This window comes from Cyprinus carpio, chromosome A23 (genome assembly GCF_018340385.1).
Source record: "Cyprinus carpio isolate SPL01 chromosome A23, ASM1834038v1, whole genome shotgun sequence".
NCBI lineage: Eukaryota > Metazoa > Chordata > Actinopteri > Cypriniformes > Cyprinidae > Cyprinus > Cyprinus carpio.
In genome coordinates, this window is record NC_056594.1 from 12,120,288 (window position 1) to 12,140,674 (window position 20,387).

Below are 20,387 nucleotides of genomic sequence, written 5' to 3' on the forward strand. Positions count from 1 at the left end.
CCAGCATGAATGTAGACAAGAAATCTGGCCATCGAAGAAGAAAGTTTATGAAATCGTGCTTGCATTGCTTGAAAACATTTGCGTACTTGTGTGGCACATGCCTTTGGCATTCTCCCTTGAGTCCGAGTGTATACTTCCCTTCTATACGGTATATAAAAAGCATATTCAGTGTCTTTTTCCTACTTATCTTAGTGATATTTAGTACCAGTTTATCAGGAAGTGATGATTTTGTTCTATATGACTCATTGGATGGAAATGGTGCTTCACTCGCAAATGTTTTATGCAATATTCCAATTTTGTGCATAATTTAAATTTGCAACTTTTGATGGAAACCCAGCTAGTGAGTCAGACATTGCTTTTTATGGTTAAATTGTACTTGTTTGACACAGTAGTATATTTGATGCTTGTTGGTTAGTACATGTATACAACATAGCTAAAGATCTGTATCTTTGTATACATAGTGTTTCATTTTTATAGAATATCTTAATTCTCTTATAAAAAATAAATATATAACATGTTTAAGTTGTTTTATTAATATTGACCTTTTTTACTTGCAAAAAAGGCAAAAATATTAAATGATTTTTCACAGTGCACACCTGGCATATATGCCAAATGATATCTACCAAATTAATGATCAAGAAGTTCTTTAATGCATTCTATGCAAGTACAGTTATTCAGATGTAGCCTGTTTCGTGCGCTACTCTCCACTTTACACTAAAATACATTAAACACCTCAAAATTATTGCAACAGTTATTTAAAAAAGGCTTGAAAAGGGAAAAAACAGGATCTGGACAGTGTGTTAATTCTGGGACGTGTATCCAGGGCTGTTTTGGCAGGGTTCCGATTTTGATTGCAATTTAACAGTACAGAAATATCCCTCTCATTTATTCTGAATGCTATGTGTGTCCCACTACCCGGCAGCACATATGTGGCAACTATAGCGCTGGATGCATCTTTTCTTTTTTCCCTCCCTCTCTCTTGTTTTTTCTCTTCTCACTACCAGCCTCTATGACTCATTAGGATTGTTTTCCAGTCTTCAGTGAAAAGATGCATAAATTAACATGTAAAGAGGAGTAGTGCTCGTGTCTTTGACTTTATTTCATTATTTCTGACAAAGAAAATGTTTTGGTCCTTTCAGGCTTTCGCTGGTGGCAAGTTACAGTATTTTTTTTTAATACATTTATTTACATTTGCATATTCCGCAAACAGAACATTAATTAAACATCAAAAGCTCTGTGGCGGACCTGAGCCAGGATGACTGCCTTTCATGCCGAGAAAGATACGAAGCATTGATGAGAGAAAGTCTTGTGCTTTGGACACCTGCTCACAGTTTGATGTGTAAATGCTGAAAAAGTTGCTTTGCTTGGTTGCCTTGTTTGCTTTTGTCACTTTCTTTGTCTTCTCTCTCTCTCTTTCTGTTATATCCATCCAGGTTTTGGTTGTTAGCATGTTCCCGTTAGATGTTGTCAGGATAGTCACATGAATATGAATGCTAACAGCTAGCTTCCTGTAGAATGCCTTCATACTGACAAGGGCTCAAGTGAAGTTTACATTTTACTTAAGTGTGTTTTGGTCCTTTAGAAGACATTCAAGTGTGAAAAAGCTCACCTTTCCCAAAGTGGAAAACCTCTAAATGGACCTCTTGTCAAACGCTAATCAATAGCAGAGACACTGTGTGTGTACATGAGTCATTTCAAACGCTGAGCATGTCAGTTCTTTTTCCAGTGTCTGACATGGTTTCATCTGCTTCCCGTTGTCTTTGGAGGCACGCAGAGCTGGGTCACTGTGTCAGCAGCGCTTGTCGAGAGACACGATTCGCTCTAAAATCAAAGAAATGTGTAGTTCTGAGAAAGGTCAACAAGAGACTGCAGCTCCTAAGGAATACAGAAAACACTGTGAAAGTCGAAAGATTGAGAACAAAGGACTGAAGATACACAAGACTACACTGGTTCCTCATCTGAAAGTGTACCTGTATTTTGTTGATGGAGCTTTAAAATAAAGTGGTGTATAGAGAGGTCAGGTCTTATTAATGTCAGCGTAGCTTTTCGGTCTGTTGATTGGATGTGTGAGGCAGCAGATGAGGCTAAGAACACCTGTGTCAAAGTCAGTTTAGGAGTGACAAAAGGAAAAAGATACTAGATAGGGTTGGGAGATTGTATTGAATATTCATATTTAGTTCACAGGGTTTTTGCGGCCGGTGTAAAATTGAGCAGCATTGTGATGAATGCGCTTTTTATTTTGTCATTAAGTTCATGAAGAGCATGTCATTAGACAACTGGAAGTCTCCATATGGCATTTTTCATGCAAAAAAAAAAAAAAAATTTATATTAATCCATATAATGAGAATAATTATTTACTTTCACTGTAACCATAATTATTGAAAAAAACCTACTTGTTGCATTAAACATTTCTAATTTCTAATACAGTGTTTTTAGCCAAATCATAGTTGTTCTGATTATATATATATATATATATATTAGCCACAATTGGCCCATATATTGTGCTGTATATTAGCATTTTCTTATGAGGGCAGTCACAGGAAGTTGCAGAAGCATGGTATAGTTATGGTATCATATGGTAATACCATAACATCCATATTTGAATACAATCTATTCAGTGTATGGTACTGTGATGACCATTGTATTATACAGTTGAATATGGTAGTACTATGGTATTATCAGATGATAATATATACTGTTTTTGTTGTTCTATTTTGTCTAAATTAAGTCTTAAGCCTGTCTTTACAATTTCCACAATACTTGTATTATGTCTACTGGGAATATGTTTTTCAGGTTTCAGTGGTTGAAGGAACTATCCAGGTACACGACAGCACTATATATTTAACAGGCTATTTCTGTCCTTCACAGCCACTTTTTATTTGCTTCAGATTAAATACAGTGTCTGACTATAAGACCTTGAATGATGATCTTTGTGCATTATCATGGCTCTGCTCCATCCAATGTAATTTCAGAACTCCGTAACTGGGTAGGTGTGCCAGCCGTAATGGACTCTTAATGATAAGGAAAGAAAGCAGCCCGTTTCTCTAAGCAGAGCAAGATGGATCCTGCAAATGAAGCTGACCTAAATACACAGCTGTCATTATAGTCCGGAGGATGTTTCATAGCATGTGTGAAGTGAACAGACTCTCAGAATATACCAGCTTTCTGTCCTTCCCTGTCTCTCTCTGTTCCCATGGCAGTAACTCATAAAGACTAGCAATGGGCTCCGACTTACTGACATTGTCATTGAGCAAGAGCTCTGTGAAAAGAGGTGCCTGGGAATCAACGCCCCAGGTGACAATGCACTCTGATTAATACTTATCATTAGCATATTTATTTGATTAGCATCTCTTGCTGAAAATGGCATAAACTTTAAAAAAAACAACAACAACAACAAAAAAAGCAATATTAAGCACCCAGTGAACTTGGAGGTCCTAGTGAGATGTGCGTAATGAATCCAATTAGACGAGTAGATTGAAGAGCCAGGGTATCGTGATTATAATTACAGTAGCATGAACCTTTGCACCTCGCTGTGTGAGGAGGAAGGGTTGTATCTGGGTCACTGTTGTAAGTTGGAAAGCCCTTGCTAGTTTCTGTTATGTGTTTGTTAGCAGGCTCTTTGTAGAGCATGCTCCTGTAATGAACGTCTGCCTTTCCCCTCATTTTCCCTCATTCCCTTATCCTCCTCTGCTTCTCTTTCTTCTCTGTTCAGAGTGCTATGTGCAATGCTTGTCTTATCGTCTGCCTGTGTGATGCCCTTCTGCTGAAGGGAATTAATAATCCATCTCGCTCGTTGCTAAGTTTTCAGGCTTCTGTGTCATACAGAACTGAATTATGAATGAAATATTATAACAAACAGATATCAAAGTGTGTGTGTGTGTGTGTGTGTTATTAGAAAGGAATACTTAATTTATTAATTTATAATGTTTATAAATCTTCTAAATATAATGTATAAATAATTTATCATAAATATAATTAGTCATAGTTATATCTTTTTATGTTAAGAATCTGTCTATTATTAGCGATTAAGTTAAAATGAATGATTATGTGATTTGTTTGTTACATTTCTTTGAATTGCAGTTAACCTGTTAACCTGCACCCTGACGCGGGCGTCCTCAACACCCCTCAACTCGCACGTGTCAGTGTTTACGAATAGATTTAATAAAACGCGACAAATTTAATCTTAACAAACTATATATCAATATAAAGATCTAAGCCTCAAGCATCGACGACAGATCGCTGTCTTTCAATGGAAAGCTTATAAAGACTGTATTTGCTACATTTGTGTAAGCAGTACACTTCAAAACATGAATAATGAAAACTAGTATAAACCAGTATATACCAGATCCGTCGTAATAACAAGTCATAAACACATCCACAGCTGTAAAACCCGGTTTAGTTAGAAAGGTAAGGGTCCACTGAACGACATCTCATGGAGCACGTTTAGTCCAACGAAGCAGTAACGTTGTAATATGGATCATAATTCCTTTGTTTACGTTTCAGTTCTTCAGCGACCGAACTGTTTGTGTCCGTTATGGAATAACTCACGCTAAGAAACTGCATCTTGGTAGTAAAAAAACAGCATGGTTTTGCAACGTACAGTGTCACAAACAGAATGAGACGATCCACCAAAAAAAAAGTTAATGAAAGATAGGCGAAAGATAGTATATTTGAACTTTGGCGCTCTCTTGTGATGGCTTGTGACGCGCTCTGACGCACCTGTCAGCTGATGGAGGCGGAACTTATAGCGATCGCCTTTTTCTTTGTTTATTTTTCAACAGTTTTTATATATGTGAGAGTGTGTTTTATGTTGAATGTGAATGTATCTGCATGATTACCATCTGTTTGAGCGCAAATCAGCTCGCTATCACTGTATGATCACGGCTATTAAAGTGAACGCGTCTATATGAATAGAGAGAGTGGATTATTTACTTTATGGCGCATTTGTGTTATTACCATCTGTATAAGTGGCCATCAGCACTTATTTGAATTGTAATTCATTGTAAATGCTGCATTTCTAGCAATCTCAGGATTTTCTGTAATTGGCATACAAAGTTAAATCTTTTTTTTATTTTTCTTATTATTCTTATTTTCTTATTCTTATTGTATTTTTTCTAGTGCTCAAATAAATCAATTACATGATGTCTAAGTTTATGTCTAGTGTTTTATAATTGAAAAAAAATATGCAGTGGTATGTTTAATGACTAAATAGTTTGTAGAAACCTTCAATACAGTTGGTAAATATTTTTTTTTATATTTGGGGGGGGGGTAGGGGTGTCTAGACATAGTCTCATAAAAATATTTGCAGGAGTCTCATTTTTCATGATATCTTATTCAGATTTGAAATAGAAACTCATGAGACATGTGACTTTCAACCCATTACTTTTCTAGATTGCTACAACACATATCAAATATATTTATATAAAAAAAAAAAAAAAATATAATTGTAAAAAAAAAAAAAAATTCAAGGCACTTCAGTTTCTATAACTTTTAATATTTTTGAGCATTATCAAATCTGGTTGATAAAAAGTAAAGCCCAAAGGCTCTTCTTTCCAAAGACACCAAAATTATGTTTGTAACACACTGAAGTAGGAAACTGTTACAATTTTAAGTTAGGTAGAGCACTTTCAGCTGTGAGCCCCATAATGGGGGGTCAGGCTAACAGGTTAAGCACATTTCACTTCCTGTCATTCCAATTTTAATTTCAAATTCACACTCATAAACTGAAAGCCCATACCTAAGTTCAGAATTTTGCCAACCCTCTTTATTTTCAATGTGTCCAACATTAGATAGCGAGCTAATATTTTGTGTGGTTTATTTTGTCCTCCCTTCTCCCTCTCCCCCTCTTTGTCTCTTGTTCTCTCTCTTCCGCTCCTCTTGCTTGTCCAGTTTCACGGTGTCTCACCTCATCCGTTTCCTCCCTTGCAGTTTGGAGAGGGCAATGGAATTAGTTCCTTGGTTAAATTCTTGATGCGTGGGGAGAAAGTTTCTACGCCCTTGAAGCCATTGTTTGGTGATAAGTACTCCTTCAGAAACCAAACACCGCCTCTGGGGGGATTTCTGCTTGTGTCATGCTAATATTTTCTTCTCTCCCTTTTCCTTGCACCTTCTCCAACACGCTTATAAATGTTTCCCCTCAAGCTGAAGTGCAAGGTAGGGAACGAAAGAGAGAAAGACAGAACCGAGAGGGACGTGGAGGGGGGGAGTCGCTGCTGCTTCCGATATGCAGACGCACAAAAAGTGAGACACGCACAGCTTGCCGAAACTCACAAACTCCTCTCATATTGGCAAGATACGAGGGAGCAGAGAGATGGAGGAGATGCTCGTGCAACTGTTTGTATCACGATTCACACACGCCCTGTAATCCCGATACGAGGGCTGGAGATCTCCATATGCATGAGCATGCATAAAGCAGATCGTAGGAATTATTCTCTGCATTCACACTGTGCGCCAAGTTTGCACCAGAGCTGAGCTGAAGAAGCTTACCGGACCCCCTGAAGTGTAGGTTGGCTGACTGTTTGCATTCTGACAGCCCTTCAAACCAAGTTAAAGAAATCTTCATTGGTGCAAGAGACCTGCTCTTTAAATAGCACATAACAATGGCAAAATGTGAGTGGGAGTGTCCCTTGGGTGGGCGAAGTGTCAGGATAAAGCATGTAGTGAAGCCATCACAATAGAATAATCTCGTATTATGTGCTAATAGTCCTTAACATCATGTGTCGTGGGCAATAGTAATTAAACGCTACTAGAATGAATGCATAATGTAATACAAAATTGCAGTGTGGATGTAGAGCAAGAGGCGGAGCCAAATCGCGCATATTATATAACACCGCAGGGGTTGGAGGTGTGGGAGATTCTCAGACCTGATCGTGGCAATTACCCAGCTATTTCTTCACAACTTCTCATTATTAGACCCGCTTTTCCACACACTCTCACGCAGGCTCCTAATTAACGTACACGACCAGTTTCCAACGTCGCTTACTTTTTATTTATGCAGCTTTCCTTTCTTTTACATACGTTAACCTCTGGAAAAAAACTTCAAATGCACTTGTTTTTCTGTGCATTATGTCCCAGTGGCAGTCCCGTCGAGGCATATGGCTGTCATCCAGCTTACAGCTGGAGTCCTTGAAGACTGGCACTGCAGCACAGGCCTCGGGGATGGCAGCCCACTATTTCAAAGAGGCTCTGAAAAGGGCTCATTTTTTACTGAGAGAATATGCAAGCCATCTCAATAACCAAAGCCAGGCTGCTTTTTTTATGAAGTATGTAATCGTGCCTGCATGTAACATTATTTCTCAGAGAACTTTCTCTTCCTTGACTTATTAAATTTAGAAGATTTTTTTTTCTCATCCCCTAGAGACGAAAAACTGAAAATGAGAAACTGAACAAGTGAACGTTTCTTTTCATATCTACTTTTTCAGGGTTTTTTTTTTTTTTTTTTTTAAGGAGAGTGATTCTTTCATCTTTGTAAGGAAACAAAGGGTGGCTTGGGACAAAGCATTATCGAAAGCTGCGGTTCGAGTTTTAGTAGCCTGTGCCTTGGGAAATGGGTCATTGAAGCGTTTTGAAGGTCATGAGGGCTTTACTGATGAGCCTGATCTCGCCGTCCTCGAGCTGGGTGCTTAGAAGGCACAGATGGAGAGGCGTTGAGAGAGAAGATCTGGAGGAAAAGCCTGTTTTCATGGCCTGTGAAATTAGGCACCAATCCACTGTTTACACAGTTACGTGCCAGTTCAAGACGCATTTTAAACTCTCTTTCTCAGCAGAGAAATCAATAGCCAGAAACATTCTCTTAGAGGAGCTTTTACTGTAGGACACTTTTAGATTGGCACAGGAACACAGCGGTCGGGCAGGTAACCTTCTTATACTCCCCACTTCTGTTTTTATTTTCATTGGCTTAGCCGAGCAGTTGCATGTGTGGGTTTAAAAGAGATGTGTGTGTGTGTGTGGCACCGCTCGATTTCTGTCAAGAAAAACATGCTTTGGAGTACTAATCATGGTCTTTTGATGCGCGCTGTGCTTCATGTGTTTGATATGCACTTCTCTCTAGCTGCCGTCTTCAGATGTGAGCCGGGATTATAGGTGAGCGCCAGGAAGAGGTTAGAGAAGGGTTACATTCACATCTTTCCTGCCAGCCTCTTGCAGTTCACTAAAGCACTGAGACTGTCTGAGGGTCTCACTCTTGCTAAGTAGTATTTAAGGCACAGGCTAAGTCTTTAGCTCTGTTTGTTATTGCTAAACCCAATGAGCTGCCTTCTGTCTACATAATCAATTTCTAAGAGAACATTTTTACTGCCATGGAATCTTGTACATAATCCGTTTAGAACTTTCTACGTAATGTGTGTACCACAGCTATAGTGCCACACAGTTCGATGGTAGCATGCTGCTTTGCTAACACTGATTCGCTAAGCGTAAAAATGCTTAGCACTTACAAATTAACAGCCAAATTATTGATTTTTATTTGTTGATTTTATTTATACTGATCTATTTTTATTGTTATTTTTCAGTACTGACTGAAAATTAAGTTTATTATCAACATTTTATTATCAACAACGCCATCCGGAATTTTTTTTATTTTTGCTTAGCTTGTTGAAATGGATTCTAGGATTGACTTCTTTAGAATTTGACTGATACTAGACATCTTACTACCCTTACTCTATTACTCCTCATTAATAATAAAAATCATAACAATAGTAATTAAAAATAACATTTTTGGTCAAATTATGCAGCCCTACAAACAACCCAAATTAACCATAGTTAGTAGCTTAGCTTGCATAGCTTAGCAAACCTGGCACTGTTTTCTTAGTTTGTTTTTTATTGCATTTTAAATCACAATTTATTAGAAAAATAATAATTAATTTTTTTTTCCCCAAAATCATATTGCTCTAACTAGCATGCTTGGAAATGCTTCCTCTTTAAGCAGCACAGTGTGTTTTGGAGTACAGCAAATCTCTTCTTACTTCAAGAAGCTCAACATTTTTTCCTTTATTTGTTTGTATCATGTTGGAAAAGAAAGTTATTTTTTACAGAGAGGAACGTATTTGATTTATCTGAAGGTGGTATGATAGCTGCTTGTGTGCAGTATTAAATGTATCTGAGTGTCTGTAATATTATTTGGAAACGATAGCATCTTATCCAGGAATAAATTACTGTTGTGACAGCACTGTGTGTATCACGGGTAGGGGGCACACACGCACACACATGCGCACACACACATTACAAAAACAAACATTGAAGATGGTGGGGTTGTCATTTATATGTTACATTCATGCCAATAGACACACTAACAAACAAACAGTTAAGAACATGTAGTCTTGTATACACACACACTCGCATACGCCGACCAGTAAGCACCTGCAAACATTTGCCGTCACCCTGTCATTTTACCTATCACACAATACTGAGTGAGCTTGAAGGGCTGCCATTTATTTTGACATGTCTTTAATCTTAGTGTGAAAGTGCAAACACATCAGGTTTACTCCTCTAGCATTTCTCAACCCTCGGCTATGGAGCCCAAGCATACAAATGTGCAGCATGTTGTGCATTTGTTTATAAAACCAGCTCATTTAAAAAAAAACTATGTCAACATTTACTCAGCCTCATGTCATGCCAAATCCGTATGACTTTCTGTAGAACACAAAAAAAGATTTTAGGCACAATGTTCACAGTTATTTTCCATACAATATAATCTAGCAAACTTGCTAAAAAAAGAGCAGCATGAACATTTTTCTTAACATCTCTTTTTGTTTTATACAGCAGAAAGAACATTATACAGGTTTGGAATGAAATGAGGGTCATTGCTTTTACAGAATCTCCCCTAGAAACCTCCTCCATCCTTTTTGTGCATTAATTTTTTACCTGTTTTAATAAAACTTCCTCCCTATTGGGTGAAATGAGGCCAATGAGGACAGTGAGCTGTGCTGGTTCACCACTGACCCACTTCTTCTTTCTCATTCTCCACTTTCTCTTTCCCTCTGTGTTGGCATCAAAAACAGGGCTTGTGTTCAGTCCCACTGTCCCTCGGCCCTCTGTCTCCTAACTGCAGCAGTTAATGAACTTACTGTGGAACTACTGTGCACTGCTGAGAGTCCCAGCTACTCTCTTTCGTGTTCATATTTCATATCTGTGCTGTAGCCCAGTGCACTGAATTATTAACTAGAGCTCTCTTTTTTCTGGGATGATGCTTTGTGTTTTACTTGTCTGTCATTTTTTTTTTTTTTTTGCCTTCTTTCTGTAGTTGAGGGAGGCTTGGTTAGTGATGCATGAAATGAGATGAGTAGTTAGTGTTCTGATTGGATGTTCTAATGGGCTGCATGTTTACAGCTGCAAAGTCAGAGTGCATATCTGTTTAGCAAGCAGTTTCGATAAGCATTTTCCTTAGATCACAGTTGTTGTGGTATGCGAAAAAAATGAGTGTGTCCAAAACTTAAAGAGAATTGATTATTTCTACTAAATCATAGGTCACATACCCACTGCAGTGGTTATGGTTGTGAAAACCACATTTAAATGCATTTAATGAATCCATTAAATTATTTTACCATATGCGAATGGAAAACTGGAGTCCAGATCCTGAAATGTTTGATATAGAGGTCATAGCAACGGTTTGGTGTCTCACAGGTGTAAAAGAGGAATGATAGTTCACATGCACACTGCAGTGGTTATGGGTACGAAAACCCACCTTTAAATGAGAGATTGAATCTATTAAATTATTGTACTGTGTATGAATGGAAAACTGGAGTCACTCCAGATCCTGAAATGTTTGATATAGAGATAAGCATAGCAGCATTTTGGTGGTCGTCTCGAAGGTGTAAACGTGGAACATGGATGGTGACAATTTAAAAGTAGGATCCGGCTGTCACTCTTGTAATAGTAAAGTGAAACCTGATTAAGCACTGGGAAGGGGAGTGACATCTGGTTTTAGCTACCTTTATTCTTTCCCCTCCTCCTTGTCTTTCCCATCTTCATCTAAGTAGAATGATAACTTGTTTCTCTGCTTTTTGGGGCAGATCTTAACCTGGAGAGCCCCTGCCTGAAGAAGACCTGCGAGTTTGGAGCCGTGTGCGTTGTTAAGAACAGCGAGCCTGTGTGCGAGTGCTCAGACGCGTGTCCACAGAACCAAGACCCTGTTTGTGGCAGCGACGGCACACTTACAGCAGCTCATGTCAAATGAAGGCCATGGGATGTGCCCTTCAGAAACAGATACAGATGAAGCACAAAGGACCATGTGGTGAGTCCAAACACACACACTGATGGCACTCACTGCTTTTCATCCTCGTCCACCCCCTGCACTTCACTGATATTTCGAGAGAGGACTGTAATTTTCCTCCTCCACAGCCTTTTTTTTTGAAACGATGCACTTAAGTTAGAATTAAAGAGGGCAGCATCCTTCAGAGTAATTGTTTGCATGAGTCATGTTTTTTTTGTCCGGCTTTTGTAAGCATGCTCCAGATAAGTCTGCAGAGGCCTGCTCACCCTCCAAACAAACGCATGTTTATGTGTGTTCTTCACAAAAGGCTTGTAAATCATTTTCGATGGCTGTCTTTATGCTTGAGAGTGGAATATTAGGAGACCTTTTTTACTAACCTTGGAGCCCTTTGTAAAGGTCCCTTTCCCCGTTGGCTTAAGTTCAGAGAGAATGAGGTGGAGCTATTGTGTCGACAAAAGTGTCTTGCGTTTGCAGTTTATACATGCGTGTGCATTGGCAGTGCCTCCAGTGAAGAGTTTGAAATAGATGCCGGCGGTCTTTGGTAGCAGTAGAATTCATCTTAGATCGCTAGAAGCCATGGCTGCTCTTTATTTATCATGCTATATATGTTGGCAGATAGTAAATGACATATGAGAGTGATATCTCTCTCCTCACAGGCTTCTGGAACATCAGCTTAACTACCCACAGAGATTTAACCCACAGAAACAGTTTTGGATGGGACCAAAAAAAAGTCTGGTTTTCGTGCATACACGGTGAAATCTTAAAACTGATGTTGATTCAGGACTAGAAATAGAGGATTTTAGAAATGCATATGCTTGACAGATTTGTTTTGGAATGACAGCCTTGATGTTCTATGTGTAGAAGGTAATAATAGGCTTGGAAATAAAAGGTAATTTATTCTTTTGTAATCCAAAAAATAATAATAATTGAAAGTAATAAACAAAATATAAAGTATAAATAAAAATGTAAATTTTGTATTACAATTTAGATATAATTATTTTGTAATTATTTGTAATAAAAAAAAAACAATAAAAAAAAACCCCGTCACAACAACAACACCAACAACACCCCCTGAATCGGACACTTACGCCACGCCCACTCGTTCCCAATCACCAGAATTCTGAACACCTGTGCATCATCACCAGTGCCACACATAAAACCCTCAGTCACCATCACTCATTGTCTGGTCTTGCACCGATCTCCTTACTTACCTGAACGCCCTTCGTCAAACCTACCTGACCTGTTGTACCCTCTTCATCCTCCTCTGCCTACCTGTTCCCATCGTCTTCGTCGGAATCACCACCTGTATCACCATCACCTCAAGGAAAGTTGTGTTACCATTGTTTGTCTACGTGTCAAGATTCACCTGTGTCTGAAACCTCTGAATATCATTAAACACTATTGCACTGAATCCTCTGTGTCCTCGTCTGTGTCTGACAGAAGACCAGACCTCATGCAGAGCTCTTCAGACACAGGCGAGGACCGCACCGCGGATCCCTTCACTGAACTGGTTCACACTGTACGGTCCTCACTCATGCAACTTCCCTCACCTCACTGCTGTCAACTGCTCACCGCCATCAAACACCGCTACAACTCCGGTCACTTTTTCAGTTGCCCCTGCGAGTCCCATGGCCAAACCAGCGACATACAGCGGCGCGGCGGAGGATTGCAGCGGGTTTCTGCTACAGTGTTCACTCTACCTGGAGTCCAACGCTCACTTATTCACCACCGAACGCAGTCGAGTTGCATTTATCATCAATCTGCTCACAGGTAAAGCTCTCCAATGGGCCCAATCTCTCTGGGAATCGAATTCCTCTGCTACTGGATCTGTTACTGATTTCTGTTCCCAGTTAAAATCCGTCTTCGGTCAGCAAGCGTCTGAATTATCTGTCCATGATCAACTGTTTACAATTCGCCAACAGAGAAATGAGTCCGTGAGCGATTATGCTGTTCGCTTCCGTACCCTCGCTTACATCAGCGGTTGGAATGAAACGGCCTTAATTACAGCATATCGCCACGGTCTATGTGAAAAAATACAAAGCTTGATTGTTGTATATGAAGATTCACTGGGACTGGAGTGTCTAATCCAGAAATCCATCAGAGTCGCCCAGAGACTCACGGCATGTCAACACCTCACTCCCGCTGTACGTCCTCCGCCCGCTCTACCATCTGTCGCTCCTCCAGCACCTGAACCCATGCAAGTAGATTCACACCACCTATCTACATCAGAACGTCAGCGGAGGATTAACACCGGGCTGTGTCTCTACTGTGGGGGAGAGGGACACCTATTACCATCCTGTCCCGTACGACCTCCACGCCCAGCGGTGAGTACCATCCATCTACCACCTCAAACTGCTCAATTGACTCAAACCTGGGTTACTCTAAGACATCTCCACTCTTCTATTTCAGTACAAGCCCTCATCGACTCCGGTTCAGCGGGGAACTTCATCAACCAGCAAACCTTAAATCGTCTCAGTGTCAAGCGTCATCGAAGCCCCGTCGAACTCAGAATCACAACCATTCAAGGAAAGCCGCTGGGCCGAGGTCATGTCCGCTATTTCTCCCCCACAGTCATCCTCCGCGTGGGTTCCCTGCATGAGGAAGACATCACGTTCATGGTGCTGGAGGAATCCACCGCAGACATCATCCTGGGACGCCCATGGCTTAACCAACATCAACCACACATCCATTGGCCCACAGGTGAGATCCTGAAATAAATAAAAAATCATGCCATTCTACCTGCATCACTCCACCAGTTAAAGTTCCCAAGGTCATTCCATCCATCAAGAAGTCATCCCTACCGGTCCAGTCCACATCAGTGGAAAGCCCCGAAACTCAGGTGGAACATACCATCCCTCCAGAATATCGGGCGTTCCAGGATGTGTTCAGCAAGCGGTTGGCAACGAAACTTCCACCTCATCGGCCATGGGACTGCGCTATCGACCTCCTGCCTGGAGCAACCCTTCCCAAGGGACGAGTTTATCCTCTGTCCATCCCGGAGCAGAAGGCCATGGAGGAGTACGTACAGGAAGCTCTCGCTCAAGGATTCATCCGACCATCTACTTCCCCTGCCGCTTCCAGCTTTTTCTTTCGTGGCCAAGAAGGACGGAGGCTTGAGGCCGTGTATAGATTATCGCCATCTCAATTCTCAAACCGTCAAATTCAGCTATCCTCTTCCCCTGGTCCCAGCTGCCTTAGAACAACTACGCGGAGCAAGGATCTTCACAAAACTGGACTTGAGGAGCGCCTACAATTTAATCCGCATCCGGAAGGGGGACGAGTGGAAGACAGCTTTCATCACTCCTTCCGGGCACTATGAATACAGGGTCATGCCGTATGGGTTATCCAACAGTCCTTCCGTCTTCCAGAACTACATGAACGAAATCTTCAGAGAATACCTTAACCAGTTCGTAATTGTCTACATCGATGATATCCTCATTTACTCCACATCCCAGGAAGAACACATCCAACATGTCATCCTTGTACTCCGAAAACTCCGGGAACACCATCTGTACCTCAAGTTAGAAAAATGTGAGTTCCACACGCCCTCAGTCCAGTTCCTGGGATACATCATCGGCCCACGTGGCGTGAAGATGGACCAGGGGAAGGTGGAAGCCATCACACACTGGTCCCAACCTGGCTCCATAAAAGAACTCCAACGCTTCCTGGGCTTTGCCAACTTTTATAGGAGATTCATCAAGAACTACAGTTTACTCAGCTCACCTCTAACCTCACTCCTCCGGAACCGGCCCAAGTCTCTGTCCTGGAACCCCATGGCCACTGAAGCTTTCCACCATCTCAAACAAGCCTTCAAGACCGCTCCGATCCTAGCTCATCCTGATCCCAACCGACAGTTCATAGTAGAAGTGGATGCTTCATCGACCGGGGTCGGAGCGGTACTCTCCCAGCGGCAGGGGGATCCTCCACGACTCCATCCATGTGCCTTCTTCTCGAAGAAGCTATCCCCGGCGGAGCAGAATTACGACATAGGAAATCGTGAACTACTGGCTATCAAGCTGGCTCTGGAAGAGTGGCGTCATTGGCTGGAGGGAGCCAAGGTCCCTTTCGAGGTGATCACTGACCACCGGAACCTGGAATACCTCCGTGAAGCTAAGAGACTGAATCATCGCCAAGCTAGATGGGCCTTATTCTTCACGAGATTCGACTTTAAAGTCACGTATCGCCCTGGCTCCCAGAACAATAGAGCTGATGCTCTATCCCGCCTTCATCAGGCAGACCCCGAACCAGAACCTCCCGAACCAATCCTCCCTCCAGCCATGATTGTAAGTCCCATTCAATGGGACCTTAATCGTCTGATTGAACAAGAAAACCTTCAACACCCTGCTCCGCCGGGAGGTCCAGAAGGGAAACTCTTCGTCCCTCCTCAACATCGGATTACCCTTCTGGACTTAGCTCACACCTCCCCGGGATCTGGACATCCAGGCAGGAGGCGGACCCTCTCGCTCCTGCAACAACGTTACTGGTGGCCCTCGATGAGTCAGGATACCTCCCGGTACCTATCAAAGGATGCTCAGTCTGCGCCATAGCGAACACCCCTAGGAGACCCCCGGAAGGTAAACTGGTGCCTCTGCCCATTCCTGAACGTCCATGGACCCATATAGGTGTAGATTTCATGACTGACCTCCCCCTTTCTCAAGGCAATACTTGTGTGCTGGTAGTAGTCGACAGGTTTTCAAAATCATGCAAACTCATACCTCTCAAAGGACTTCCCACAGCGTTTGAAGCGGCAGAGGCACTATTCCACAATGTATTCCGTCACTTTGGCATTCCAGAAGACATCATCTCCGACAGGGGTCCCCAATTCATCTCCAGAGTCTGGTCAGCTTTCTTCCGCCTCCTAGGAGTATCGGTCAGCCTCTCTTCAGGATACCATCCACAGACCAACGGCCAGACTGAGCGGAAGATCCAAGAGATCGGGAGGTTCCTGAGGGTCTACTGCCACCGGAATCAGGACTGTTGGAGCCAGTACCTACCCTGGGCAGAATATGCACAGAACTCCCTCCAGCAATCTACCACCGGGCTCACCCCCTTCCAATGTGTCCTCGGATACCAGCCTCCACTCTTCCCATGGTCGGGTGAGCCCTCGGAGGTCCCAGCGGTAGATCACTGGTTCCGACAGAGCGAGAGGGTCTGGGACTCGGCTCACGTGCATCTCCAGCGGGCAGTTCGGAGGCATAAAGAGCAAGCGGACGCTCGTCGAAGACCTACGCCACAATACCAACCTGGACAGCTGGTCTGGCTCTCGACGAGGGACATCCGCCTCCGGCTGCCCTGCCGTAAGCTGAGTCCTCGATACATCGGACCATTCAAGATCGAACGGCAACTGAACGAAGTGACCTATAGACTCCAGCTACCAGCACAGTACCGCATCTCACCTTCATTCCATGTCTCACTCCTCAAACCATTCACTGAACCTTTGTCTCCCTCCATCCACAGAGCCTGGTGATGATGCCGTACCTCCTCCTCCCGCCATCGAAGAAGACAACAGCATCTTCCGGGTGAGAGCTATCCTCGACTCTCGACGACGGGGTCCTCAACTGGAGTACCTTGTAGACTGGGAGAACTACGGCCCGGAGGAGCGTTGCTGGGTTAATCGTAATGACATCCTGGACCCTAGCCTGCTCACCGAATTTCACAGAGACCATCCAGACCGCCCCGCTCCCCGTGGCCGTGGTAGACCCCGTCGTCGTTCAAGATCCCAGCCGTCAGGAGCCGCCCGTGGGGAAGGGGGTACTGTCACAGCCACACCATCTACACTCCCTGAATCGGACACTTACGCCACACCCACTCGTTCCCAATCACCAGAATTCTGAACACCTGTGCATCATCACCAGTGCCACACATAAAGCCCTCAGTCACCATCACTCATTGTCTGGTCTTGCACCGATCTCCTTACTTACCTGAACGCCCTTCGTCAAACCTACCTGACCTGTTGTACCCTCTTCATCCTCCTCTGCCTACCTGTTCCCATCGTCTTCGTCGGAATCACCACCTGTATCCATCACCTCAAGGAAAGTTGTGTTACCATTGTTTGTCTACGTGTCAAGATTCACCTGTGTCTGAAACCTCTGAATATCATTAAACACTATTGCACTGAATCCTCTGTGTCCTCGTCTGTGTCTGACACCCGTATATAATCCATATATAATAAGTAAATTATATATGTAAATATTTTATTTATTTTTATTAAATTTTATTAAATGTAAAAAAAAAATATTTTTGTAGTAAGTATTTATTTATTTAATTATTTATTTATTTATAAAAACACAAGCAACTGAAAACTAATCCAGCAAAAATGGTGGTGGTTTGGTTTTCAAGCTGGTCCAATTTTCTCTAATTGCTTACTCAACTGAACTGCGAAATTGTGAGACTGGTTTAGACCTGCTAGATCATGTTGGACAACCAATTTAGAGATGATAGACCATCGTTGACCAGCTAAAAACAGCTATTTGGTATTCCATAAACAAGCTTAACCACCTTGAACAGGATTGGCCTGTTTTTTCCAGCTGGAAATAATAATTGTAGTTTTAAAAATCCACCCATTACAGCATCACAGCAATGTTGATGGGTCCAACCCCTCGCTGGAGCAGCTGTCAATGGAAACAGGCAATAAAAAGAGCGGCTGCAAACAGCTAACCATACGGAAGGAAACGTTGTTCATTTAGTGCTGTGTACACAGCCACACTCTCCACCACAAGTGAATTCTATTATTATCACCGTTAATTATCCAGGCCCGTTCAGATCACAGCCTCTGCCTCACTAAGACCCCAGCTGTGTTTGTGTGCATTTGTTCATGAAAGCTTGTATGTGAGTCGCTGTCGGTAGCAGTGCACCCACATGAGTGGGTGTATGATGTACTTGTGGCCAAATTTCATTTAATTTTCTTCACTCCGTGTAGAGGGGAGACTCATAAATGCCCTTATCTTTATAGTTCAGGTGCAGTCTGATAGAGATATGACTGACGTTGTTTATTATTCTGATTTTTTCCCTCACATTTGAGTGGCGGCTGACCTTGTAGTGCAGCTACTGGAAAGCTTGCCGTTGTAATGCAGTATTTGATATCTGCCCCTCTGAGAACCAATATGTATATGTTTATATGCAAGGAAATGAAAGAACAGCCAACGAGTCAGCAGCAAATAAGCACTTTTTACTGGTGGTTGAAATGTTACTGGCCACAGTTGGGTAATATAGGTTACCTGCAAGACACTGAGCTGGAAGTGGAAGTAAAATCATCAGGCTGTTGAAGGAGTGAGAGGGCAGTAAATTAAAAAGGAGAAGATGGAGCAGACTAATAAAGCCGGTGCCTTTTCCCAAGCACCAATCGCTTGGGAATTTTTACCACTATTCACAGAAAGTGCGGTTCTGTACCTGGATAAAAGAGAGCAGTTTACTGATCAACTTCAGAGGAATAGTTCATATAAAAATAAAAGTTGTCATCAACAAATCTGTATGACTTTGCTTTTTTGAAGAAAATCCACTTTTTCATTATAATGAAAGTGAATTCTGAACATTTGAATCATTATTCACTGATAAAAATTCTGAAAACATCCATTCTAGCTTTCCTACACTGAAGAAAAAGTTGATGTAAAACAATTTTCACTCAATGAATTCAAACAATTAATGACAAAAGGCAAGTAACACATTGAATAAAAGTTGGAATTTTGAAGTAGAAATACATATATATATATATATATATATATATATATATATATATATATACATATATATATACCACACAATCATATACGAATCATTCAGTTTGGATCAACTCATTTTAAATTTTTGATTTTTTTTTGTCATCACTATATATATAGATATATATATATATATATATATATATATATATATATATATATATATATATATATATATATATATATATATATATATATAGTGATGACAAAAAAAAAAATCAAAAATTTAAAATGAGTTGATCCAAACTGAATGATTCGTTAGCATGGGCTGATTCAGTTCTCAGTGACTCAGCTCAACAATGACTAAAAAATTCAGTCTTTTTCCTACACAAAGCTGCCATATCAAGACTTTTATACTGTATGTGACACACAAATGGTACAAACCTTTTTTATACCTTTATTATACTTTAATTGTGCTTTTGTGTCCTTTTTGAAGCTTGAAAGCACTACTCCCCATTCATCGTAACTGCATTCAAAGAGTGAAACATTATTCAGAATGTTCTTAGTGTTTCGTAAATGAAAGAAAGTCATACAAGTTTTGAATGACACGAGAGTGAGTAAATGATGGCACCATTTTCATTTCTGGGCCTGAATGGACAGAATTTCTTGTTTCCCATAAGGCTAAGCTCTGCCCAAAATGCCTCTGTCTGTACTTGTATCTCGGGTCCAGCTCTGGATTGCTGTTTTTATGTAACAGAATGCTGTATCTATTGCGCTTCCCTCTGCCGAGGCTGTGAAAGCATGGAAACATGTTGCAACTGATAAAGAAATGCCTTTATCACATGTGCTGATAAGGGAGAATACCAGCAGCCATGAGAATGTGATTTATCGGCCTGCATTGGACTGTCACAGCAAGGCGCTCTGGGCAGCATGCTGCAGCTGCTTTTAATAAGACGGCCGAGCGTGGTCCCTGAGGTTGACTGAGGTGAGGTCACTTTATTAATGTGCGATAAACAGGTTGGTAGAAGAGAGAAACGAGAGATTTATGAATGAGGATCTCTCTCCATTAACACTAAATCAGGTGCTGTTATTACCCCAGGCACTAATTGAATGTGATAGCAGTTACTCTAATGCGATCCCACAGGTGTAATTGTCATCGGCCATGCTCCCTCCCTCCCAGTTGGAACCACATTTTGTTTAACTGATTAACTGGGCTCTCAGTAATCATAGAAAGATATTTGAGAACTAGGGATGTCAATTTAATACGTTAACTGTGATTAATTAAAACACACACACACACACACTAAATCCTTTAATCACACTCTCTGACCCATATATAAATTGTGTAATATGGAAATAAATAATATTAGAACAATTTTATGTCTCCAATTATATCTTTAATTCAGTAATTGAATTACATATTGCAATTACTATCATGCATTAACAAATATATAAATATATATTATATATATTATAAATTTATATATATATATAATATATATATATATATATATATATATATATAT

At 41.2% G+C, this 20,387-nt stretch overlaps 2 protein-coding genes across 2 annotated transcripts in view; both read left to right on the plus strand.

The window, feature by feature from the left end:
- LOC109045062 (agrin) overlaps nucleotides 1–20,387 on the plus strand; it is a 267,061-nt gene that overhangs the window by 189,695 nt on the left and 56,979 nt on the right. The gene's annotated exons all lie outside the window — the stretch shown is intronic.
- LOC122135087 (agrin-like) overlaps nucleotides 1–20,387 on the plus strand; it is a 32,326-nt gene that overhangs the window by 10,790 nt on the left and 1,149 nt on the right. Inside the window, exon 4 of the mRNA XM_042713166.1 lies at nucleotides 11,007–11,227. Coding sequence (XP_042569100.1) covers nucleotides 11,007–11,170 — 164 coding nt within the window. The 3' untranslated portion in view covers nucleotides 11,171–11,227. The remainder of the gene's footprint in view (nucleotides 1–11,006; nucleotides 11,228–20,387) is intronic.